At 39.3% G+C, this 20,517-nt stretch overlaps 1 protein-coding gene across 15 annotated transcripts in view; it reads right to left on the reverse strand.

Moving 5' to 3' along the window:
* The window catches only part of UBE2F (ubiquitin conjugating enzyme E2 F (putative)), an 84,635-nt gene that overhangs the window by 41,343 nt on the left and 22,775 nt on the right, over positions 1-20,517 (reverse strand). For 13 of the 15 annotated variants that reach the window (XR_014228197.1, XR_014228198.1, XM_082312173.1 and 10 more), the window contains 3 exons: positions 20,251-20,318; positions 13,880-13,950; positions 7,618-7,675 (listed from right to left, as the gene is read on the reverse strand). Coding sequence is in view for 12 of the 15 variants with exons in the window: in XM_082312173.1 (XP_082168299.1) it covers positions 7,618-7,675; positions 13,880-13,950; positions 20,251-20,318 (197 nt within the window). In the remaining 3 variants the exon portion in view is untranslated. The other 2 variants (XR_014228199.1, XM_082312171.1) reach the window with 2 other exon arrangements.

Here is a 20,517-nt window from a genome sequence, read left to right on the forward strand (position 1 = left end):
GGGCACCAATGAACCGCTCCGCGTTCGGTTCAGAGCAGCAGTGCCACCCTGAAGCAGAACATGCCCCTGTCCCCACTCTCTGTGGGGTCAGCGCAGTTGTGGTATGTGTGAAATAAACTTCTGGATAAAGTCAGGCCAGACGTCCTGCTGCAGATGCGTATCACGTGGGCTCCAGCACCAAGCAGGGATGCAGAGATCTGGACCAAAGCGGACACTACCCTCCAAACCATACTGAAAAGTACAGGAGCTCCTACTCCCTGAAGTACTTCCTACATTATGGAAAGAGACACACAGTGCACGTCCTTTCATGCTTTCCGACAACCAACAGCCCTCAAATGGTTGCGACTCTTCTGTCCTCCTTCATCTACCTCTTTACTGCTTCAAAATCTCTTCCATACCTGCCTCTACCTTCTGCTGCCACTCCTTACCCCCTTGCTAAATTACTGTTTCATCTGTATTTATCCCCTTGTGTTTCACTGCTTCCCTAGAGCGGTCTTCTGCAATGCCGATATCCCCTTTAGTATCCCAGAAAATACAAGAAAGCATGCAGCTTAGGCCCCGATTTTTGGGTTGTTTTGGTTTTTGTTGTTGTTTTAGGTTTGTTTGTTTGTTTGGGGGGGGGGGGGGGCAGGTCTGCTCCTGCTGTGCTGACAAGAACAGAGTAGCACTTTGAAGGAGTCCGCTTTACTTGCAACATAAAGCACTTTGCAGGAGATCAGTGCCCATACCTTCATGGGCACGCAATGGCCAACAGGCTTGCTTTTCTGTCCTTCACAGATACCTTTGATTAAGACCCACAGTACTCATATCATGCCCTTTCAGCAAATAAGACTAAGTCTTCAGGAAATAAAGTATAAGACTAAACACTTGCACTGACCCGTTTCTGTTAAGCTGCAGGTATAGCTCCCTGCTGCTGTGGTGGCCTTTCCCTAAAGTTGTTTGCTTGCAACCATGTTATATTTGTTACTCACTGTGTTGACTGAGGGAAAGAGTAAAGGTGTTGGCAGCAGGAGACATTGTGCTATGCGGTCCTGCGAGCCTCCGTGAGATCAACACGCAGAGCTGGACTTCTAAGTGCTCTCTGCATGCGAGGGAGGAAGGCAGCTCTGCAAATGAAGATGATGAGCTGGATGTGACCCCAGAGGGAGTACTGAGAGGTGAGCAGGCACAGTCCTCCTCTGAACAGTGTTTCAGCCAGAAGGTCACCCATAAAACCTACAGCCAGCCAAGCACAGCACAGGTGAGGAGGTGAGGACTCCCAGAAAGTTATTCTGCACGTCATGCTCTTCAGACAAAAGAAAGCGTACATGCCTGGGTGTCAGCTTATTCAGGGTGTCCTTCTGCAATAGCTGCTGCAGGCACAGAATTAAGTTCACCCCTCTCCTTCCTTCCCATTGTGCTGAACACAGCTCCAGGTGGGGAGCAGGCTTAGGTGAGACGCACCACCACACCCTCTTGGAAATGACACAAGGAGAAATAAGGTGGTGTAAAAAGTCTACCATGCAGGAGCCATGGATACATTGCCTGAAACACCTCCCACCTGATTCAATTCCTGTATAATACAAGAGAAGACGTGTGAAAGCATACTGCCTGAAAAAAAACAGGTAATCTTCTGCTTAATGCAGAATTTGAAACTGGTATGCAGTGAATAATACAAGCATACTGGGTGATGTTTTTCTTCCCAGCCCTCAGAGGCTCTATACTGGTCCATACCAGGAAGCAGCAGACACCCTGACAGAGTCCATCTCCCCCTGGAGATCGCACATACAGTTTCTCAGGAGCTCAGTTTTGTAATCTTGGTGATCATGACCAAGATCCCAGGAGATGGCTGTAAAATTCATATTGGATCAAGAATCTCCTTGCTAAGCTATGCTTGACTTCCCGGTAATTTCCCCTCCTCGACAGTCAGAGCTGGCATTTGTGCTCTTTGCCACTGCTATGAAGCCTTTCATTTTCTTCTTCTGATGACTTTCTCCTCCTTACTTTACCAATATGGAGGATAAACATATGCCATCCAGGAAGGAAGCTTTTACAAGCACATGCTTTGACATTTCTACATACAGTACAAAGACTCATTCCAAAATGGGATTTGAATAAATCGATAGCAGAACAATGTTACCATAATGCTGGCTGAGAAAAATAGTATCAGCAGCAAGAGTTAACAAGAACAACACAGAACATACAGGTTTACTTTTTTCCTTTCATCCTGAAGACGGTGACAGTTATTGTCTGTTTAAAATACTCCTCTACACTAATTACATATCATTTTGACAGCAGACCACCTGTTTTCATTAAGACTATGAATGAAAGTTTTGTGCTTTTACTGAAGCTTTTAAAACTCCTCAGGTTTATGCTTAAACATTAAAGGTAACCAGAAAAATTAAGTCAAGACCCTCTGATTTATTTCTCCAAGAGATTAGTTTGACATTTGCTTGATTTCAAATAATTTTACTGCCTGAAGACAACAGCAGAACCAACACAACAAATAGGGCATATTTTCCCATTTAGTATTAAATGCTAATTAAATAAGCACGCCTTTTATAGATAAACTCCAAATAGCAATAATTTATCATAAACGAGTCTTAATTCCTTTTAGATTAGATTATCTAATAACAGACATATTTCTTAACCTAGTATCTGGAGTTATGGGAAAGGAATTCCTGGAAAAAAAAAAATACTATTTTCCTATAGGTGGGTATAAAAAGCTGTCTGCATATCTATAGTTTAAGAATAACTTGATGTTTCCCATTCCTGCTCCTGTCTCTCCTGACAGCAGTAACACGAAAATGACAAAAACCAGCTCTTTAAAATACCTCAGTGAAGAACTGAAATGCACATACAACATGAAAATCCTACAGAAAATAATTCTCCAATTACCTGAAACCAACTGTAGCTCTATCAGAACAGGGTTACAAAAAAAAAAAAAAGATACGACCAAATATTCCTTATGAACATTCATCATACCTTTTAAAATACTGGTTTTAACGTTACTATGCTCAGCCCTCCAGAGTCAGTCAGCAGAGTTGCACAAGTGTGCTTTGATTTTTTTTTTTATGGTTCATAAATCAGTCACTGACCAATTTCCAGTTGTAGTTTGTTAGAGAGAATTGCAGAAAGAACAGCTTGACTTTTAAAACCAATTAGGCAATCACAATACACTGATTCACTTCTTCCTTTGTTTTTTAAAATCAATCACCCAAGATAATTTTATAGCAAAGTGAAAACAAGCATTTGAGAGAAAGCTGAGGAATACAAGGGAGGCCTATCTTAACTAGGCAGATGATACTCATGGCAAATAAGGTACAAGGAAGTGCACGTTGAGGACTAACAGGAGCTACTGAAGCACTTTTGAGTTTGAAATTGGAATTACTGAGGGGGAAGAAGCAGGGTATCAGAGCAACAGCAGCGTTATTTCATACTAGGTATTTAAAAGCTGGTATTGTCAGTGAAATAAAAATCTGGGAACAGAACAGAATTAAAACCACCTATTCGCTTTCTGCCTGGAAAACTTCAGTTTTGACCATCAGACCTAAAAGCAGGAGAAAAGCAAGTTCAGACAGCCTCAGCAGAAGCCCAAAATAACTTCAGCAATCCTTCACTTTATGAATACTGTTTTAGAAAGAAATATGCAATAAAATGATGCAAAACATAACAGAACAGAGACTGAAATATAAATAAGCTCCTGTTGCTAACTCACAGCTAGCTATAAAGAAGTGAAAGATTACACAAAGATCAGTTAGAAACCATTGCATCAGTTTTTACACAACCCATAAGCAAACTGCTACCAGAAATTATCTAAGAATTTAGGATTCAGGAGTCATTCTATGGATAAAGAAAACATTCACAACGGCATCAGCAATGATTTAAAAAGTACATACAGATTGTTTTAAAACATTAACCTACCAATGATCTGTTTCAGGGTTAAAGCCCAACTTTCTTAATAACCTGATTTTAAAAGTATCTAATGCAGGAATTCAGAAACAGCACCTTCTTTAGTGCCTTCACTAGTACACAGACTGCTCTTAACAGTGGTCCATGGAAATGCATTTAGTAGCAGGAAGAAGTAAAGTGGAAAAAAGTTAATGCTCAACACTTAGTAACATAAAGAGAATTCAATCATGGATGAGATGACACTCAGTGCAACAAAATGCTAGAAAATAAAATTGAGTTAGCTTTTTTTCCCCTTAAGAATTCTCTACACTATTAAAACACATTTTATCAGATAACCTTATGAAGTATTTAGGAGATTTTATTTTTTTATTTCTGAAAGTTAAAAGGCATAATTTAAATGCCTCCTCAAGTTTCTACCCATTTGATACTAAAGAAAGTGTTAAAAAGGTCACAGCAGTTTGTTTTGAAGGATTTTTATATGTAAGAGCTCTGCTGCCACCACAAGGATACCAAAGATGAGACAATCTAAAACTTCTAAAACTTAAGCCTTCTAAAAGGTTAAGTACATAACATGAATGCATGCAGTAGCATACAGCAGAGCTGGCTTGTGCATGTGGCTTTTGAGCTTTTGCATCATCTGTTTGAATGGTTTTACTAATGCACTCAGAATGGCTGCATTAGTAATGCCTGCCAATTTTTGTCACAGAAATACAGTACATCTCCATTCTCAAATTAAATACCTGTGTTTTAGAGTGCTTTATTGGACAAATTTGGGTACTATTCCTCCAGAAAACCAGGCTGCCTTCATATTATTGATGAGTGGAATATGAAATACTGACTTTCAAGTCCATCATTGGCCAAGACTGGATACTATCCGTAGCGCTACTGTGCAAATTCACACAATATTCTGCTTGTGGAGATGAGCAGCTTCTCCAAACCATGGTGTCCAAGCGTTGGAAACAAAGGATTTGGGAAGGCCGGATTAGCGGGTACAGGTGGAGTGTTAAGAGATAAAAGTAACCTGGGTCACATCTCAAGGCTCTCGTTTGCTACCGGTCACTCACTGTTTCATGTAATTCTGTGGTCTATAGTTAACACATACCTACCACAATTATTAATGCACACTGACAAATAACTTGACTGTGTGGCCATATCATCAACAAATCAGCACAATTCCGTATCTTCCATCTCAGAAGCACATGTAGCCTGGAGTCTAAGCACTTGGACACTAATCAAGCTTCAAAACACATAGGAAGGCATGCATGAAGCTTCACAGGTGACAGGCAGCCAAAGATCTAAAAGAGCACCTGATAAGAGCAGCCATTAGGAACCCTGGCGCTGACCAAGACCCACCTTTCCCGTGTTTTAGTCCTTTCAAAGGGCACACTTGGAATGGATGAAGAATATCTTCGACAAAGAACAGACTCAGTCCAGATGCTAGTTACCATCTAATTACAATCTGTATCCCAAGCAAACACGCAGTTTGGGGAACAGTACTTGAAGCTTACCAACATCCCCATGGCTACTCATGCTCAATTGTTTTTAAGCTCCTTTTGTACTAGAGGCACAGTGTAACAATGGCATTTTGACAGAAGCACAACTTGCAAGTTAGGACCAACATGTGGTACTTATTTTTTGTGATGACACTTCAAATCACATGAAGTGACAACGTGACAAGTGAGAACACTTACTGAAACTGCACATTTAAAATGGAGACTCTGCAGACAAAAAGTAAGGAATGAAAACTTTGCAATTTGGGGTGGTTTTTTTTTAAAGCTATAAAATGTGAGCTTGGAATTGTGGTGCTTCAATGCCCATGGTGAAAAAAACCAAAATCCAAGGGGGATGTTGGATTTTATTTTTTCTTTTTGAAGTTAAGCTACTAGTTCCTTTTCTCTTGCTGAATCTTTCATTTCAACACCCATAGACAAAGTTCCCAGGTTTTTTTGTTTAGGGTTATGGAGGTTTTTCCCCCCCTCTTTAACTTATTGACAGTAAAAACACCCTAAAATGCTTCATAATATTCAGTAACTTGAGTCTCCTGGTAGTTGACATTCCAGGATGTTTAATCTATAAAATTAATCACATGCAGTTAGCAAACTGATGCAAGAATAAAATGGAAAAGAAGATTAATACACATCTTCCACACCACTGAGGATAGGAAGTTAAGTACACATAATATCAGCAGTTATTCCCATCCATATTCTTAACATGTTGCAGTATTTTTATCTATATAAGAAAGATACCATGAACAAAGCTAGGAGAGCAGATAAAAATATATGCACATTCTTGTTCAGTTGCAATATTGGTGTGTTAATTTTCTAATGGCTGAAGCTTAAAACTTGTAGTCCAAAAAACTTTCTCTGGGAATGAAATACAGGGACAGGAACAGAACCAGTTAACTTAATTACCCAGTCAGTGTCTTGATTTAACCTAATATGAAAACAGAAACACAAAGGCAAAACAAAATCATACTAGATGATGAAAAAGAAATAGGGAAAGGGTGTTTAGGAAAACCCACAAACCACCACACACAGATTCTACTTCACTTTCCAGAAAGTCAGATGCTCATGAAGGATTTTACAGACAAAAAGTCACAGATCCCATTCATAATGCCAAAAAGGAAATCAAGTATTAGATAAAACTCATTTTCAATTTGGCTTTTGAAAAGAAACAAACACCTGACATGTGTACCCTTTATCTACCTAATGTAGCTAACGTTCTTTAAGAACCAATTCTGGCAGGGTTCCTAGTAAAAGGAAAAAGGAGATTATTGCTAAGTGCTCTGCAAGACTCTTCTGACAGCAAGGTCATGTAACAGTAAATGGACAACCAGCCGCCTCCCATAGCAAGACAAGAGTAGTCACTGCGCTGAAGCCCATGTCGTTTGTGACGATCTCCGTAAGAGTTTTTCATACAGGAACTGTGACTCTGAATTTGTTAACAGTGCCCAGCTGTGGTGGGACCAACCTCTGAAGTCATTCTGCAATCAGTGGCACAACTGCCAGCAAAATTTTACAGGGACCAGATTTCACTTACATTTTAGTGACTCATGTAGAATGACATTTGAGGCAAGGTTAAAGGGCAGAGGTAGTTAGTTCCCTACTGGAGTGACTAAAACAGCCAAGAGTGCCCTGCTTTATGCAATACCTAAGTGCAGATGCGCTGCTCCCTGCTTTGGACACTGGGGATGAAACAATTCAAGACAGTGCAGTAACTACACTCTGATTCTGTTCCACATGGCACTTCTCCCAAACGCAAATAACCTTTCCCTTTTCCAAGTTCCTCTACCGAGAGGAACTTGAGGAGGGGGGAAAAAAAGGACAGGCTATTGATTCATCAGGAATGTCAATACAATAGAAATCACAAGGGTTATGGATTACTGTTAGTCCTGCTCACATCATGCTCTTGTATTTGTTGCCTGGGTAAAAACAAAACAGACCACCCTTACCGAGCATGATTTCTCAGGGTCGCCTGCAGTCATACTGTTCTACAAAACCTTTTATCAGTCAAAGCAGTATTTGTGCAGCTATGCTAAACTAGCCAACATTTCTGTAATCAGTTAGCACTGTACTTGTTGTTTCAGTATTGCCACCAACACTTGTTGAAAGACAAAAAACTCAGTTGTTTCTAGAGCAAACTGCATTATCTGTCTCCTTCCAAGTCCATAAAAGTATTTCAAAAGATATATCTAGTTCAATGTATGTATCTAAAAGGAAATAGTACCTTTAATGTTCTAGTTGGAGCCCAGCCAGTGCCATCAATTGAATGTTCTCTCAATAAACTGGAAAAAAGACACATATATTATACAGTGCAACTTCTTGTTAAACAACCTTTGTCAGAAATCTCAGAAAACATTAAGAACTTGGGAAGTAATTGCAACATAAGAATTACCTCTTGCACTATATCTATGTACTGGGATTTTAAAGCACAAGAATTGGTATGTCTTCCTAGAATTACATTCCACATAGTGTCACTACAGATCTCCCAATGTGAACTCAACCTTTGACAAAAAAACCTGAATTATTTCCCAAGCAAAATAAGCGTGACAGAAATCCTTGTGACACAGTCTCAACATTGAACCTTTATTTTCCCCTGAGCACACAGACGCATGTTTAGAACACGTTCATCTTTGGTGAAGAGACAGACTTGCAGAAGGACCCATCTCTCCCCAAACCTGCCACAATTCAATCCAGAAAGGGTATTTTTGGTGGGATATCTAATTAGCAAGAAAGAGGATTATCATCCTTTCTCTGTGATAGGACTTTGCATTCTTAGAGCCAGGGATAGGAAAGTGAAACAGTTTTGGTACTGTCTGCTCAGGAAGGTTCTGCAACAGCCGTTAACATGAGCAGATGCATCTCCAGCCTGCCCGAACACAGCACGGACAATCTAGCAGGAGAGTCTTACAGTCCTCTTCCAGCAGGTGAGCTACATTGCATGAGGAATGTTTTAAGGCTTTACACGTAAACTCGGCATCATACATCCCCAACTGGAAATCATGAAGACTACTTCAGCAACAGAGATCGCTTATAGGAGGAAAAAGTTCCTTATAAACTATAATACATGCTCCTGAACTTTAATATAAATACATACGAATATAAATAACTAAGATACAGACTTTCCTATATACACACATCCCGTATAGAAATCTTATATGACCTGCATTTTATGCTACGTATTAAGTCCAGTGAAGCTGTTGACCTATTTACCAGTTGAAATCATTGAGGTGTATACAGTTTGTTAGGCATTCCTGGATCTTTCAGGTCAAAACATCAGCAGTTATGAGAAGTAAAAAATATTGGAGACCAGAGCATAATTGAGAAATGAGCTGACGTCTTGCTTGCATTCATGAAAGCAAAAGTAATAATCTGAATGAGAAAGTCTGGAAAACTCCTTGGAGCATCATTTCACAATCGTGTCTTCCTCTTTTTAAGGAGTAATGTAAAACTGAAAACTCATACAGCAAAGTAGAAAAGCACAAAAATTCATCACCACCAGCAGCTTCTACTACTGAAATGATAAAGTGAAATAGTCTGAAACTATTAGGTTTTACCAACTTTCAGGATGACATGTATTAAGTAATTTTTAAATTACAGCAGATGACTGGACCATACAAGTTATCCATATAGTTATTTATTGAATGCTCTGAGTTTTTAATCCAAGGAAATACACTATGACTAGCATTACTCCTTGTTCAATGCAGAGAGGCTAGGATAATGATACTGGATAACACTATTCCATCTTAACTGTGCTGCTAATCTCAATTCTGTGTCTTTAAAAAGATAAAATATACCATTACCACTAGTGCAGCTCAAAGCGAATTTCAAGAACATTAAAAACAGCATCTTGTGGCTGCGATTTTTGTTCATATTACAGAAGTAAAAGCAAAAATGCAAGAGACAGAATTTTCAGGTTTTGAGCAAATAACTGATTTTTTAGCTTGCCTTCTGTCTGCTCCTCATAAAATTTTGCTATAGTACTCCCCTTTACATATATCTCACTGAACTTCAGCGTGAGGAATGAGTTAATGCACACAAAAAAAGCATAAAAATATCCACTGATAGAGCTCAAAGTGCCTGAGCATATCAGCTAAGCCTCATAATACCCTTCCAGCTTCCCAAAGCCTCAGAGCTCTCTCTCAGCGTAACTCCAGCTGTGGACATCAGCGGCCAGGACTTGAGAGAAGACACTCATACCCCTCATAGAGCTCTGGCAGAAAACCAATGAAGATAGAGAAGTGTACCTTTGTCTCATATATCTAATTTGCTGATGTAATTTATTTTTAGAGCAGCATCATTTTTCTTCCTCCAGATTGGGAATCATCATTAGGCCCCTAATCAAAACCTTTTCCCAGCACAGGGTGTCTAGAGGAACCGCATCTTGTGCTCTCCACGGGGATGACCTAGATATAACTGCCAGACAGTTGGAAGGTCTGAATGGTGATCTGCTCTCAGAGCGTCATAGACACAAAGAGCAAAATGAACCCCTAAATGAGTAGAAATACATAAAATACATCATGAGCTGGTTTAGTGGATGAACAAGCATCTGCATGTAGCTTCCATTCAAAGACCTGTCATCCATGGGTTGCTGCCAAAGAGCTGGGCTACTAGGAAGCTCTCAAATGGGACAACCAGTTTTTCTCTCCCACTCAATGCTTCCAGAGGCTGCTTTTGACGAGCTGCCAGATACACCACAAAAGCCACCTGTTCTACCAGGGTTTCAGGACACCCGATGGGCAGGAAAACCTGTTTACTTGAAGTGCCTATTCTAAAATTGCCAGGACTTTGCTGTCTCATACAGGAATGCCAGAAAACTCATCTAGTATTATCTAGATTGAATAAACATTCGGAAGCTTCCCTTGTGATGCTTGAGAATGAATTTGCAAGAGTAAAGAGAAAGGTAAACCAACTGTGCAATTTCTGCAGCATTTCAGATCACTAAAGCTGGTGAGGGAGTGCATGCCTTGGGGAAGAAACGGGAGGGCTGACAGGAGGGGGAGTGCTGTGGCACAAGCAGGAGTTTGTCAGACAGGGAACTTCACCAGGAACGGGGAAGGACAGTAAAAGACCATTTCCATTTGCTTTCTCTTCAGCTGCAGTAGGATCTGAGAAAAGCCAAGCATGTCCTCAGTCATGGAGTGACTGGAACTGATAACCACACCGTAACATCTGGTTTTTGTATCTAAGGAGACCCCCTAGAACATTATTTCAAATCCTTATATCCAAGTTCCTATGGGAAGACTGCAAAATCACTATTTTTGAAGCTGTACCAACCAAAACAGCCACTGATGTGACCAGCCAGCTGCTTAGCTTTCACTTCCACAAATATCTTCTCATTCTGTAATTCCCACATGAAAAAAACCTTTGAGGAATTTTTTCTTTTTAAATACACAGTGTCCTAAAGAGATGTTGCAAAAACATCTACGGAACTGAGAATCACATGGCTCTAGCAAGCTTAAAACTTTCTGAAACTTCAGCTGACATGATTTACAGCTTAAGTGACTAAAAATTACTAAAAATTGGGAGATCAGTCCAGGAAAAAATCTGCTTTACATAAAGATCTCAGATGAACATATTTAACACCACAAAACGTCAGTTCCAACAAAACTTTTGCCCTCCTTTTGCCAACAGAAAGTATCATTTAGGTAAGTTTAAATTAAAAAGCTGTAAATCCAATTCAGAAACCCTCTGCTGGCAGGGACACATTGTAGAGGTTATCCTCTTGCTCACCTCCCACTGCCCACCTCCCTGCTCAACCCAGCACCACCAGTGCAACCATTCTGGAGGCCATGCTATATACTGGGTAAGTGGAGCAACTGGTGTAGAAAGTCTTTCTAAAGAGCTTTTTGTTTCCACATTGGCACAGCTGAGGAGACTGGGAACAGCACTGGGGAACAATCAACTTAACCAGCTTTTATAACTGCAGAAATTGCAACACTGAGCTATACTAGATGATACAATTAATCAGTCTTCAAACACTTCTCCATTCAGAACCCTTCGATATTGCATCATGAAGGGACCAAACCTTAACTAACACCACCCATTGCTGAAAAAGACACATCCAACAACATTGACCACCTCACCACATAGCGGAAAAGCGGTGAAATTTCTGAGTGATTAAACTATTCTAAAAGCTTATGTGGTCAAGGAGGAAAAAAACACCTCAGGCATAGATCACATTAATGGGGGAGGGAGGAAGTAGTCAGTGACATGCATTACACATTGCCAAGAAAGTAGTCAACTGGTGTGTGTAGTAAGCAAGCATATCCTTTCTAGATATCTTGATGTTTTCTATCCACATGTGCAGTGGAGGCAATATCCACAAGTACGGTCCAGACCTAACTAATATGGTCTACTATTAATATGGTCCAGAGTAACTGCAATCCATAAAGCACAGAGAAACAACACTTTTCCTACCCAAAACTATTACACTTGACCACAAGTTCAATCATTTGTTATGTTTTAATTCAGGGATGATTATCAAACCAACACATACCATAGCGTGCGGGATGTAAAAGACAGGAAAAATACCGATAAGGATTTTTTTTCTGCTTTTAAAAATAACTGAAGCTATTTTAATGTAAAGACTTGTATAAGTTGATTGCAGGTACTATATATAGAGTGCATTCTCCATTATAACAGGCATAAAGCAATCTAAGTTATTTTAGTTTTTTCATCTAAATGGTAAGACATTTCAAAGGCTTGATATGTTAAAGTATCTGACAATCAAATAAAGCTGATGTTTCAGGGCAGATGCTGAAAAAATTACTTCATGAAGTAGAATTATGATGTTCCAATACTACGTTCATCTTTCATCATTAAAACCATTTAAAGACAAGAAATGGTGACATATCCTCAAGAATGTGAGGAGGCTCTATTTAACCTCAGAAGATGCAGCACTGTAGTCAGAGCTTAAACTTTTAGCTATCGTTTGTTGTCTAATATTTCTTGTTCCCTGATTCCAAACAGCACACATTCCTTTACTTACACTATTTGACTCAAGTGTCCAAGCTTTCTCCAGTGACTAAGCCACAAGAACTCTGGTGGAATTTAAACTGTAAAAACATGATCCTTAAATCAGTCTTCCCTACTGTCAAGTGACAAGTTCAGCTGTGTAAAATGCAACACTCCTAGGAGGCACTGAGAAATACCACAGGTCTGGCAAATTTGCTAGAAGTAGCAATATGTATTTGCCAAAACAACTTTCCTGTATCACCTGCATAGAGCTCCAAATAACTGTGGACAAACAGGGGTTTTTTAGGTAATCTCAGATGATTTAGTTTTTCCACCGCTTTTAAATCCTCCAGTCCCAAAGTGAGGTAAAGTCTACGGATGCCAGCCCTCGCTGCCTGTACTCCTGCTGCAGTCTGGTACTGCTGAGCACCAGGAACATCCCACAGCCTCCCGAGGCTGGTTTCTATCAGCCTTTGATGATAGGAGCTTCTCAGAAGCATGGAGCAGACCACTGTGGCTAAAAAGCACTGATATCAGCTCTTTAGCTGTTATCAGCTGATGAGCCTGACCTGCCTATGAAGTGTGACAGATTACCCTGTGAACAGTTAATTTTCACCAGGACCTTGAACACAGCATTAAAATGATTTTTAAATCTAGAGGAAAAATGTAGCTTTTTTTTTTAAGCACCAATTTGCTACACATGGTGGCAACTGTTTTGGATTTTCAGAACAGCTTTCAATCTCACTTTATTCATTGCTTCTGCTTCATCTACTTTTTCTTTTATGCCCCATTAACTTGAAAAATTACAGTCATGCTTCTCACTTCTGTTTATGTTTGGTTTCTGGCCAATTTCACCACCAGGTACTCATGATGAAACACTGAAATTACAAAGTTTCAGAAACTGATTTTGAAGCAACACCACGCAGCAACATAAACCTCTCACTTTGGTAAAGTAAAGCTTTTGGGCTTTGTATTTTGACTTACAGTCCCCCAACTCTGTTTTGTTACAACTGGCACATATGCCTTATAGTGGATATTAAATGTTAAAATAAACAAAGGACAAAAGTAGAATAGTTACTGCCAAAGTTTAAGGAACACTTTTTCCTTCCTTTTTGAAATATAAATGGTTTCCAAGCACTTAACACATTCAGGCATTAAACAAGTAAAGCCTTAAGCCCTCTCAGGGCCTGGGGTCTATCCATCTATGGAGGATGAAACAAAAAAAAAAAAACCAACCCCAAACAAAAACACAACTAAGTTTCTTCCAAGTTGGAGTTTACATTTTTACCCTAAGTAGAACAAAACTTTAAGTCTGAACCTGAAGAGCCAAGGTCTACATGGTCTTAACACACAGCAAGAACAATACTTTCAGTAGATTTCTAAGTTCCTAAGGGTCACATGCCACTGATTTGCAGAATCTGTTGAAAAAAAAATATTGGCATGAAAATTACATGCAATGTTTTATTACACAGAAAAATCTCCAAGGTAAAAAAAAAAAACAAAAAAAAAAAAAAAGAGAATGCTGTTGCTACCTTAGGCAGATTTCTCCCGTCTCTGTAATGTTCGGATGCCAGATTCTTGTCAAGCATTTTACCTTCGGAGGCTGCCAGGAGAGAAAACAAGTTACAATGTTATCCTTTAAACTAAAACTGTATCACTGGTACAAGTCACAGAACTGAAAAAGGCAAATACATTTGATATTCACAGCCTATGTTTGAGTGTTTAAGACCCTGATAATATAACCTACAGGAGTTACTCCAGCTTTCTTTGCCCTTTTAGTTTCTCTCAACTCTTTACAAAAGCTGGGCTGGTATTAGGCTTTTTCTTAGAAAAACATAACTTTAAAGAAAGCCAAGAAAATTTACTCTCTTCTGTCTACTTCAGGGCAAGGAAAACATTCCATGTCACTCAGTTTCTTAACACTTAACCAGTAAGACAACAATTTAAAATGGAAAGCTACTAAGTATTTTCACCCAAGGCTTATCCAAGTCAGGAGTTTGTTAAAAACCGGCAGAGGATGCAGTGATAACTATGTCAAAAGAACAGCTTCTTTTAAATGCAGACCTTCCTGATCACAATTGAATAGGAAGCATCAGAAGAAGCATCAAGAAAGCACATCATATCCGAACTTAAGACACTAACATAAAAAAGCCACCAAACTTATTTTCAGGCAAGATCACCAGATTTCTGAATTCCATAGTGGGTTTTGAAATACAGATTCTTAAAATACAGTCTCATTTGCTCTAGTTTTGTGAAGTAAATAAAGAGCCGGTCATAAAAATTCTGGTAGCTTAGCAACAGCACGTTGTTCCATCCATGTTCTCCAAATTACAATTTGCAGCTTTCAATCAAGCAGAGGATTTCTTATAGTAAGTGTACTGGAATACATCAGCACAGACCAGTACCTTTCATAACTTCAATTAAATCACATATTATAGATGTGGAGCTATTTTCCTCTGCTGCTTCCCCAAAGTGTTCAGTCAAGAGACAAAATAGCTCAAATAACTATTTGCATAGCGGCATGATGTGTTTTGTCTCATCGCTTTGTTCTGAACTTCTCAATTATCTCTTTAGTATTTTTTTTTTTTTTTTTTTTTTTTAACTAAGACTCCTTGGAGAAGGAGATAAGAAAATATGCATGGCACTGAACTACCAATAATACACCTGTCCGGCACTAACAGAAGAAAGACCTATCACCACAACACATCTGCAATTTATAATGCAGACATTGACTTTTCTCCACTCTTATTTCATGTTTGTCCAATAACTCAAGGGACACTGACTGCCCCAGTGCTGGATCACAGCATTATTGAAAATTAAGTGGCATGCAGAAAACAGTCTCAAACTTTTTACCTTCAAAACAAATGTTCTTCTAAGAAGTTTTGTAACAACAGAGCTTTTCATTAGCTACACCTTCACATTGATTTGAAAGATTACATCTAGTTCTCAAGAAAGGGAAAGAGCAGTATTTATTCCATGCTGGTAGATCAAGACAAGAGTAAATTTCTACCCTGTGCACCTTCAAACAGGGAATGCATTGATGAGTAGAAAAAAACTAAGCTTTGTACAAACTAAATCTAAAAAAAAAATTAAAAAAAAATCCCCAAATCCTCACAGTCAGAGTGAATTAACCGGTGTCTCATTTTTTGTATCATGGAAACAAAAGAATTCCTTTATCCTTTCATCAAAGTGTTTTTCATCACCGACCACTCCTGACAGTAAGACAAAGGTTTTCTCTTACTCTCTCCTTCTTCCTCTGTTAGATCGACAGGACAACTGCAGCACTATCACAAAATTTATCTTCAGACAAAACTTCTCCTTTGAGCTTGTTCCAAGTCATCTTTGAGTCTTCCTTAGATCAACAAATCCACACAAGATTTCCTCGAAACGATGTTTCACTTTAATATCTCCAACCACCTCCAGGTCATACAGGCAAAACGTTGCGCAACAAAGCGTACATCGCTCGAACGCATCCATTGCCTCAGATACTGAAAGCTGCGCAGGTAGATCCAACCTCAACTGGGGGTCGCAACAGTGAACGGCTTGATTTTCTTCTCCTTTTCTAAGCAGCCACTTATCTTTTAGGGTCTCTCATTAGTTTTGATAATGGAAACTGTCTGACTTTCACATCCATTCTCAGTCCACTTCAACATATAGGTGAATATGTACAGATGATACAAGAAAGCGTTGCAAGCATTTGAGAACTACGCATATACTGACTTCAGTTTTGGTAGAAGTTTTGCAGAACAAGTTCCAGATCAAGTCTGTCTCATTTCTTCAAAAAATGCAGCAAATAATCTCTCCCCTCCATTATTCTCACCAAATAAGAGACTGGATATAAAGTGCTCAATAAATGAACTTAATTAACAGTTTCAGATCTTGATCAATTTGGCAAGCCAATCACTCTAACGTAACAAGTGTACTAACACAAACATATTTTACCTGTCCCGTAACTGTAGTTTTTCACTTCACAACCTTTTCCCTAGAGAAGGGATGGGGTTCCCAGCAGAAATTTGGAATCAATGTTATTTGAAATGTTTTCTCTAGACTCTAGATAGTCTCAAAGCATTCTCGTGAATTGCCGTGCAACTACAACTACAGGGTTTTTTCTTTGTAGTTTCTACAAAACAGAACTCCCAAAAGAGGCATTAACAGGAATGCAGATTCCAGAGACCACACTACAGCGCAGCCTTAAGTGCCAGTCACTCTTCCCTACCAGTTCCTGACAAATTTATTGAGATTAGCTGAAATTGAACACCAAACACAGCTAAGCACACAGTACAAAGAAATGAATTGAGGAAAATGAAACCACACTGCCCTCTGCTTTTGATGGAGTGGATTGCCCAGCTCAACAAGTAGAAGAGACATTGCCTTACAGTAGGAGTAGGCCTTGACACAAGGTGTGCACTTCAGGTCCCCAGGCTTCCTTGCACCACCTCAAAATCTCTGGACAGAGGCATGATGAAGCATGAGCCCAGTTTCCGTTTCATTGGTTCCAACCCAAGACCTGTATAAAGTAGGGTCACCAAAGAGGTAGATGGAAGCCCCTTAATTGTGGCATCTGATCCTTCAGGAACCAAATCCCTTTCTTTCCACAACTAACATATTGGCCAGAAAAAGGATGAAGATTGCAGCTCTGCTGTTAAATTCCTGGCTTTTGACCACTGCCTAAGGCACTCCATGTCATAAAAACCTTGCTAGACTGGAGAGTCCCTAAGACTACATACTCCGACAACACAATACATCAGAACCACGGGAGCTGCAAACAAGGCCTGGCTTGCGGTGGCAGACAGTTTAGTTTTATGTGAACATTAAACCAGATCTGTACTATTAACCAGGTTTCATTCCTTAAAGCACCAGGTTCCTAGTCTTGTAGCACCCATTATTTCATGAGCTGCACCTCAAGGCATGTTTGTGTTGGGAGTAAAAATACCGGCCAAGACTGGCAAGTCATTATAGCCCTGCCCCAGAGCCTGAATCCGTTTTCTAACTAATCTTTTCAGCCTACAGAAAAAAAGAACATCTGTTTTTAAACATACATATACATTTTCATTAATAACTTGACCATAACCCAACATTCAACTCACTGCATTTTCATCTAAATTGCACAAAGGCAAACTTTTTACTTTAGTGTTGAATGAGAGGTGCTCAGAATTTAAAAATATCTAATTAACATTTGCTGTAGATTTTCTGCCAGTGCTGAGCAGGGAAGTGTAACAAAACAGAAGATTTTTTAATTATAGCAATTGAGAATCAAAAAAACCCAGATCAAAATCAACATTCAGCTCTCCTGTTAACACATAGGAAATACTTTCCTGCAGCAGTGTTGTTAGGACAGTTGTTAACAGTGTTGTTAACAAAAAGTTAAGAAATTGAGTATATATTGTGTACATTCCCCTGTGCGCAGCATTGCCACAGTGGTTAAACTGCTATTACTGAAGATGACTAAAAAGTTAGACAGCAGAGAACACGACAGGGTTTCCCCCTTTATACTGAAGGCCATGTTTCTCAGGTATGCAATGGCACAATTTATTCAAGTTAGAACAAGGATGTAGTCAACTTTAAACGACCCCCTTTGTCTTTATAGTGTGTGCGTAACCTCACACAAGCTAGTAAAAGTGGTCTGTATTACAGTATGAAATTCTTTGGCGAGATTAAGGGGAACTTAAAAAAAAACACAACCAAAACCATACAACTGCAAACGCTATTAGTGTATAAGTGCTTTAGATAGAAGTATATCAAAGATAGCCAGGATCCTAAACACTTAAAAAAAAATACCTTGAGCAGATAATCCTTGACCAATATTACTATGAAAGGAGAGCACAACTATCAAAAAAGGAGGAAAATTCAAAGCTGTTTTAGAAGCATTATGGTCCTCTACAAGCATGAGCTTTTTATAAGATATAGTGCATGTCCCATGTATTCATAGATTATAAATAAAGGAATATTAGGAAACTTTTGAAGGTATCTTCTGGAACATGAACCCAACTCCTCTGCTTTCAGAAACATAACCTTTCTACTCTACTAGCAGTGTTAATGCGCCATTCTCCAAGCTCAGTCTGGGAATTCAAGCTATTACATTCCAAACCACCGCGCCTCCTTCGTATGTGTATATCAACAGTGCTGTGACTGCAACTACTACATATATATGATGCTGAATTTAAGCTTGGTACATCTGGACACAAAAGCCAACCATCTTCCCAGACACATTTCTCTCGTATCCTCCCCTACACATTCTTCAGCCTCCCTGAAAGAAGAGCTCTGAACTATCAACACCAAAAGTAAGAAAACAGAAGGATGGGGAAAAAGTTACAAAAGCAAGCAAGACTATCAAAACCATTCAAACTAAAAAAAAAAAGGCTTCCTTATTCCTGCAATTCACATACTTAAACGCAAATATTGCAACCCAAATGCTCAAATTATTCTAGTTTCCTTACATATCAAACAATCAGAACACAGAATGGCAGGTTTCATTCCTGAGAACCAGATGTATGCCCCAATTATTTCCCAATTTTTGGAGTCAATCTTGTTCTTTTGACAGCTAAACTCTGAAAACAATGTCTGAAGTTATTTTTGTTGTAATTGCATCTCCCTTCCCTTGTAAGGTTCTGCAATTTCAGTCAGGTACAATAATACCAACATTTCTCATGCTTGAAAAGGCCAAGTTGTCTGGAGCTTTCTATTTATCTACAATAAGATACCACAATCATTTGCGGGTTCTCTGGAAAGCTGTTTGCTTAGTAACCATTGAAATTGTTGGTTTTTAACGATACTTAACTAAACAGACTGGGAGACAACCAGTAGAACTGGCAGAATGCACTAAAGGAGGCCACTTGCCACCATATCTGTGCTTTCATGTCCTCCACTGCATGCTCTCAAAAGGGATTAAACACCTACGTCCAGTATCAAAACTGTAACCACCAGTTTCAAGGTCCCAGAGAAACAAAAAAAATTTTCCTTTCTGTTCACCTATTTTATTCTTTCTCTTAGATATACCATTTTTTGTGAGAATAATCATTAAGTGCAGGTCTCAAGAATAATTAACAGGAGAGAACGGATGAGAGTGGAACCTCAGCCAGAAGGAAGACTCAGGTCTGACTCATCTGTGCTTCTGAGCAGCCTCTGCCAGACAGTTGCAAATACTTATTTTTTTCTTTAAGGAATAATATCATTGAGGCAATAAAAGTTTCAAGGCTGTTTTGGTTACAAACACTGGACCGCAAAAGAATAGCCAGACAAATGATTATTCCCACTCTCTGAGACTCATGACACTGCATCTGGAATATTGTGTCCCATTTTGAACTCCTCAGTACCGGATATATTGACAAACTGGAGTGAGCCCAGCAGCCTGCCACAGCAATGCTGATGAGACCGGAGCACATGCAGTACAAGGAGAGTTGAGGGACCTGGATTTGTTCAGCCTGGAGAAGAGAAGGCTGAAGGCAGTGACCCTACTGCTGTCTACAGCTACCTAATGGGAGAGTATAGAGGAGATGGAGTCAGGCTCTTCTTAGGTGTGCACAGTGATAAAGCAAGAGACAGCAGACAAGCTGCAAAAAGGGAAATTCTGACCTGATATAGGAAAAAAATTCACAACAAAAGGTAATTAAACATTGGAACAAAGGCCCAGAGAGGCAACAGAATCTCCATCTTAAGAAATTTTGAAATGCCAATTGTGCCAGGCCTTGAGCAACTAAATCCCACTTTAACACTACCCCAGCTTTGAGCAGTTTAGATGACCTCCAAAAATTATGAACAACCAAGATTTTTCTACAACCCCATAATACTTCTGTAACAGACAGAAGATCCTTTCTTACTCTCAATGCCAAGTTCCACACTGAAGTCCTATTACGTGGAAAGGAAATCTAAAGTGACAACTACTAGATTAATGACAAATACTCACCACCATATTGTAGGCATCAGGAACTTCAATTTCAAACTGAAACTTTCCACCTTGGTAATAGCCCTCATCTAGCAAAGAAAAAACAACAAAAATAGTTAACTAAGAGAAAATAACACGTCACATAATACAAAATACTTGTTATTACAAACATAAAGTAATGGCATGGGATTACCATCAAATACTTAACCTAGTTACACCACAACCCTAGCTGCATCCCAGTCCAAAGAGAGTGTGAACATAGTGTCTTTCCCCACTCCCAAAACCTTT

Source organism: Platalea leucorodia, assembly GCF_965183815.1.
Source record: "Platalea leucorodia genome assembly, chromosome: 5".
Classification (NCBI taxonomy): domain Eukaryota; kingdom Metazoa; phylum Chordata; class Aves; order Pelecaniformes; family Threskiornithidae; genus Platalea; species Platalea leucorodia.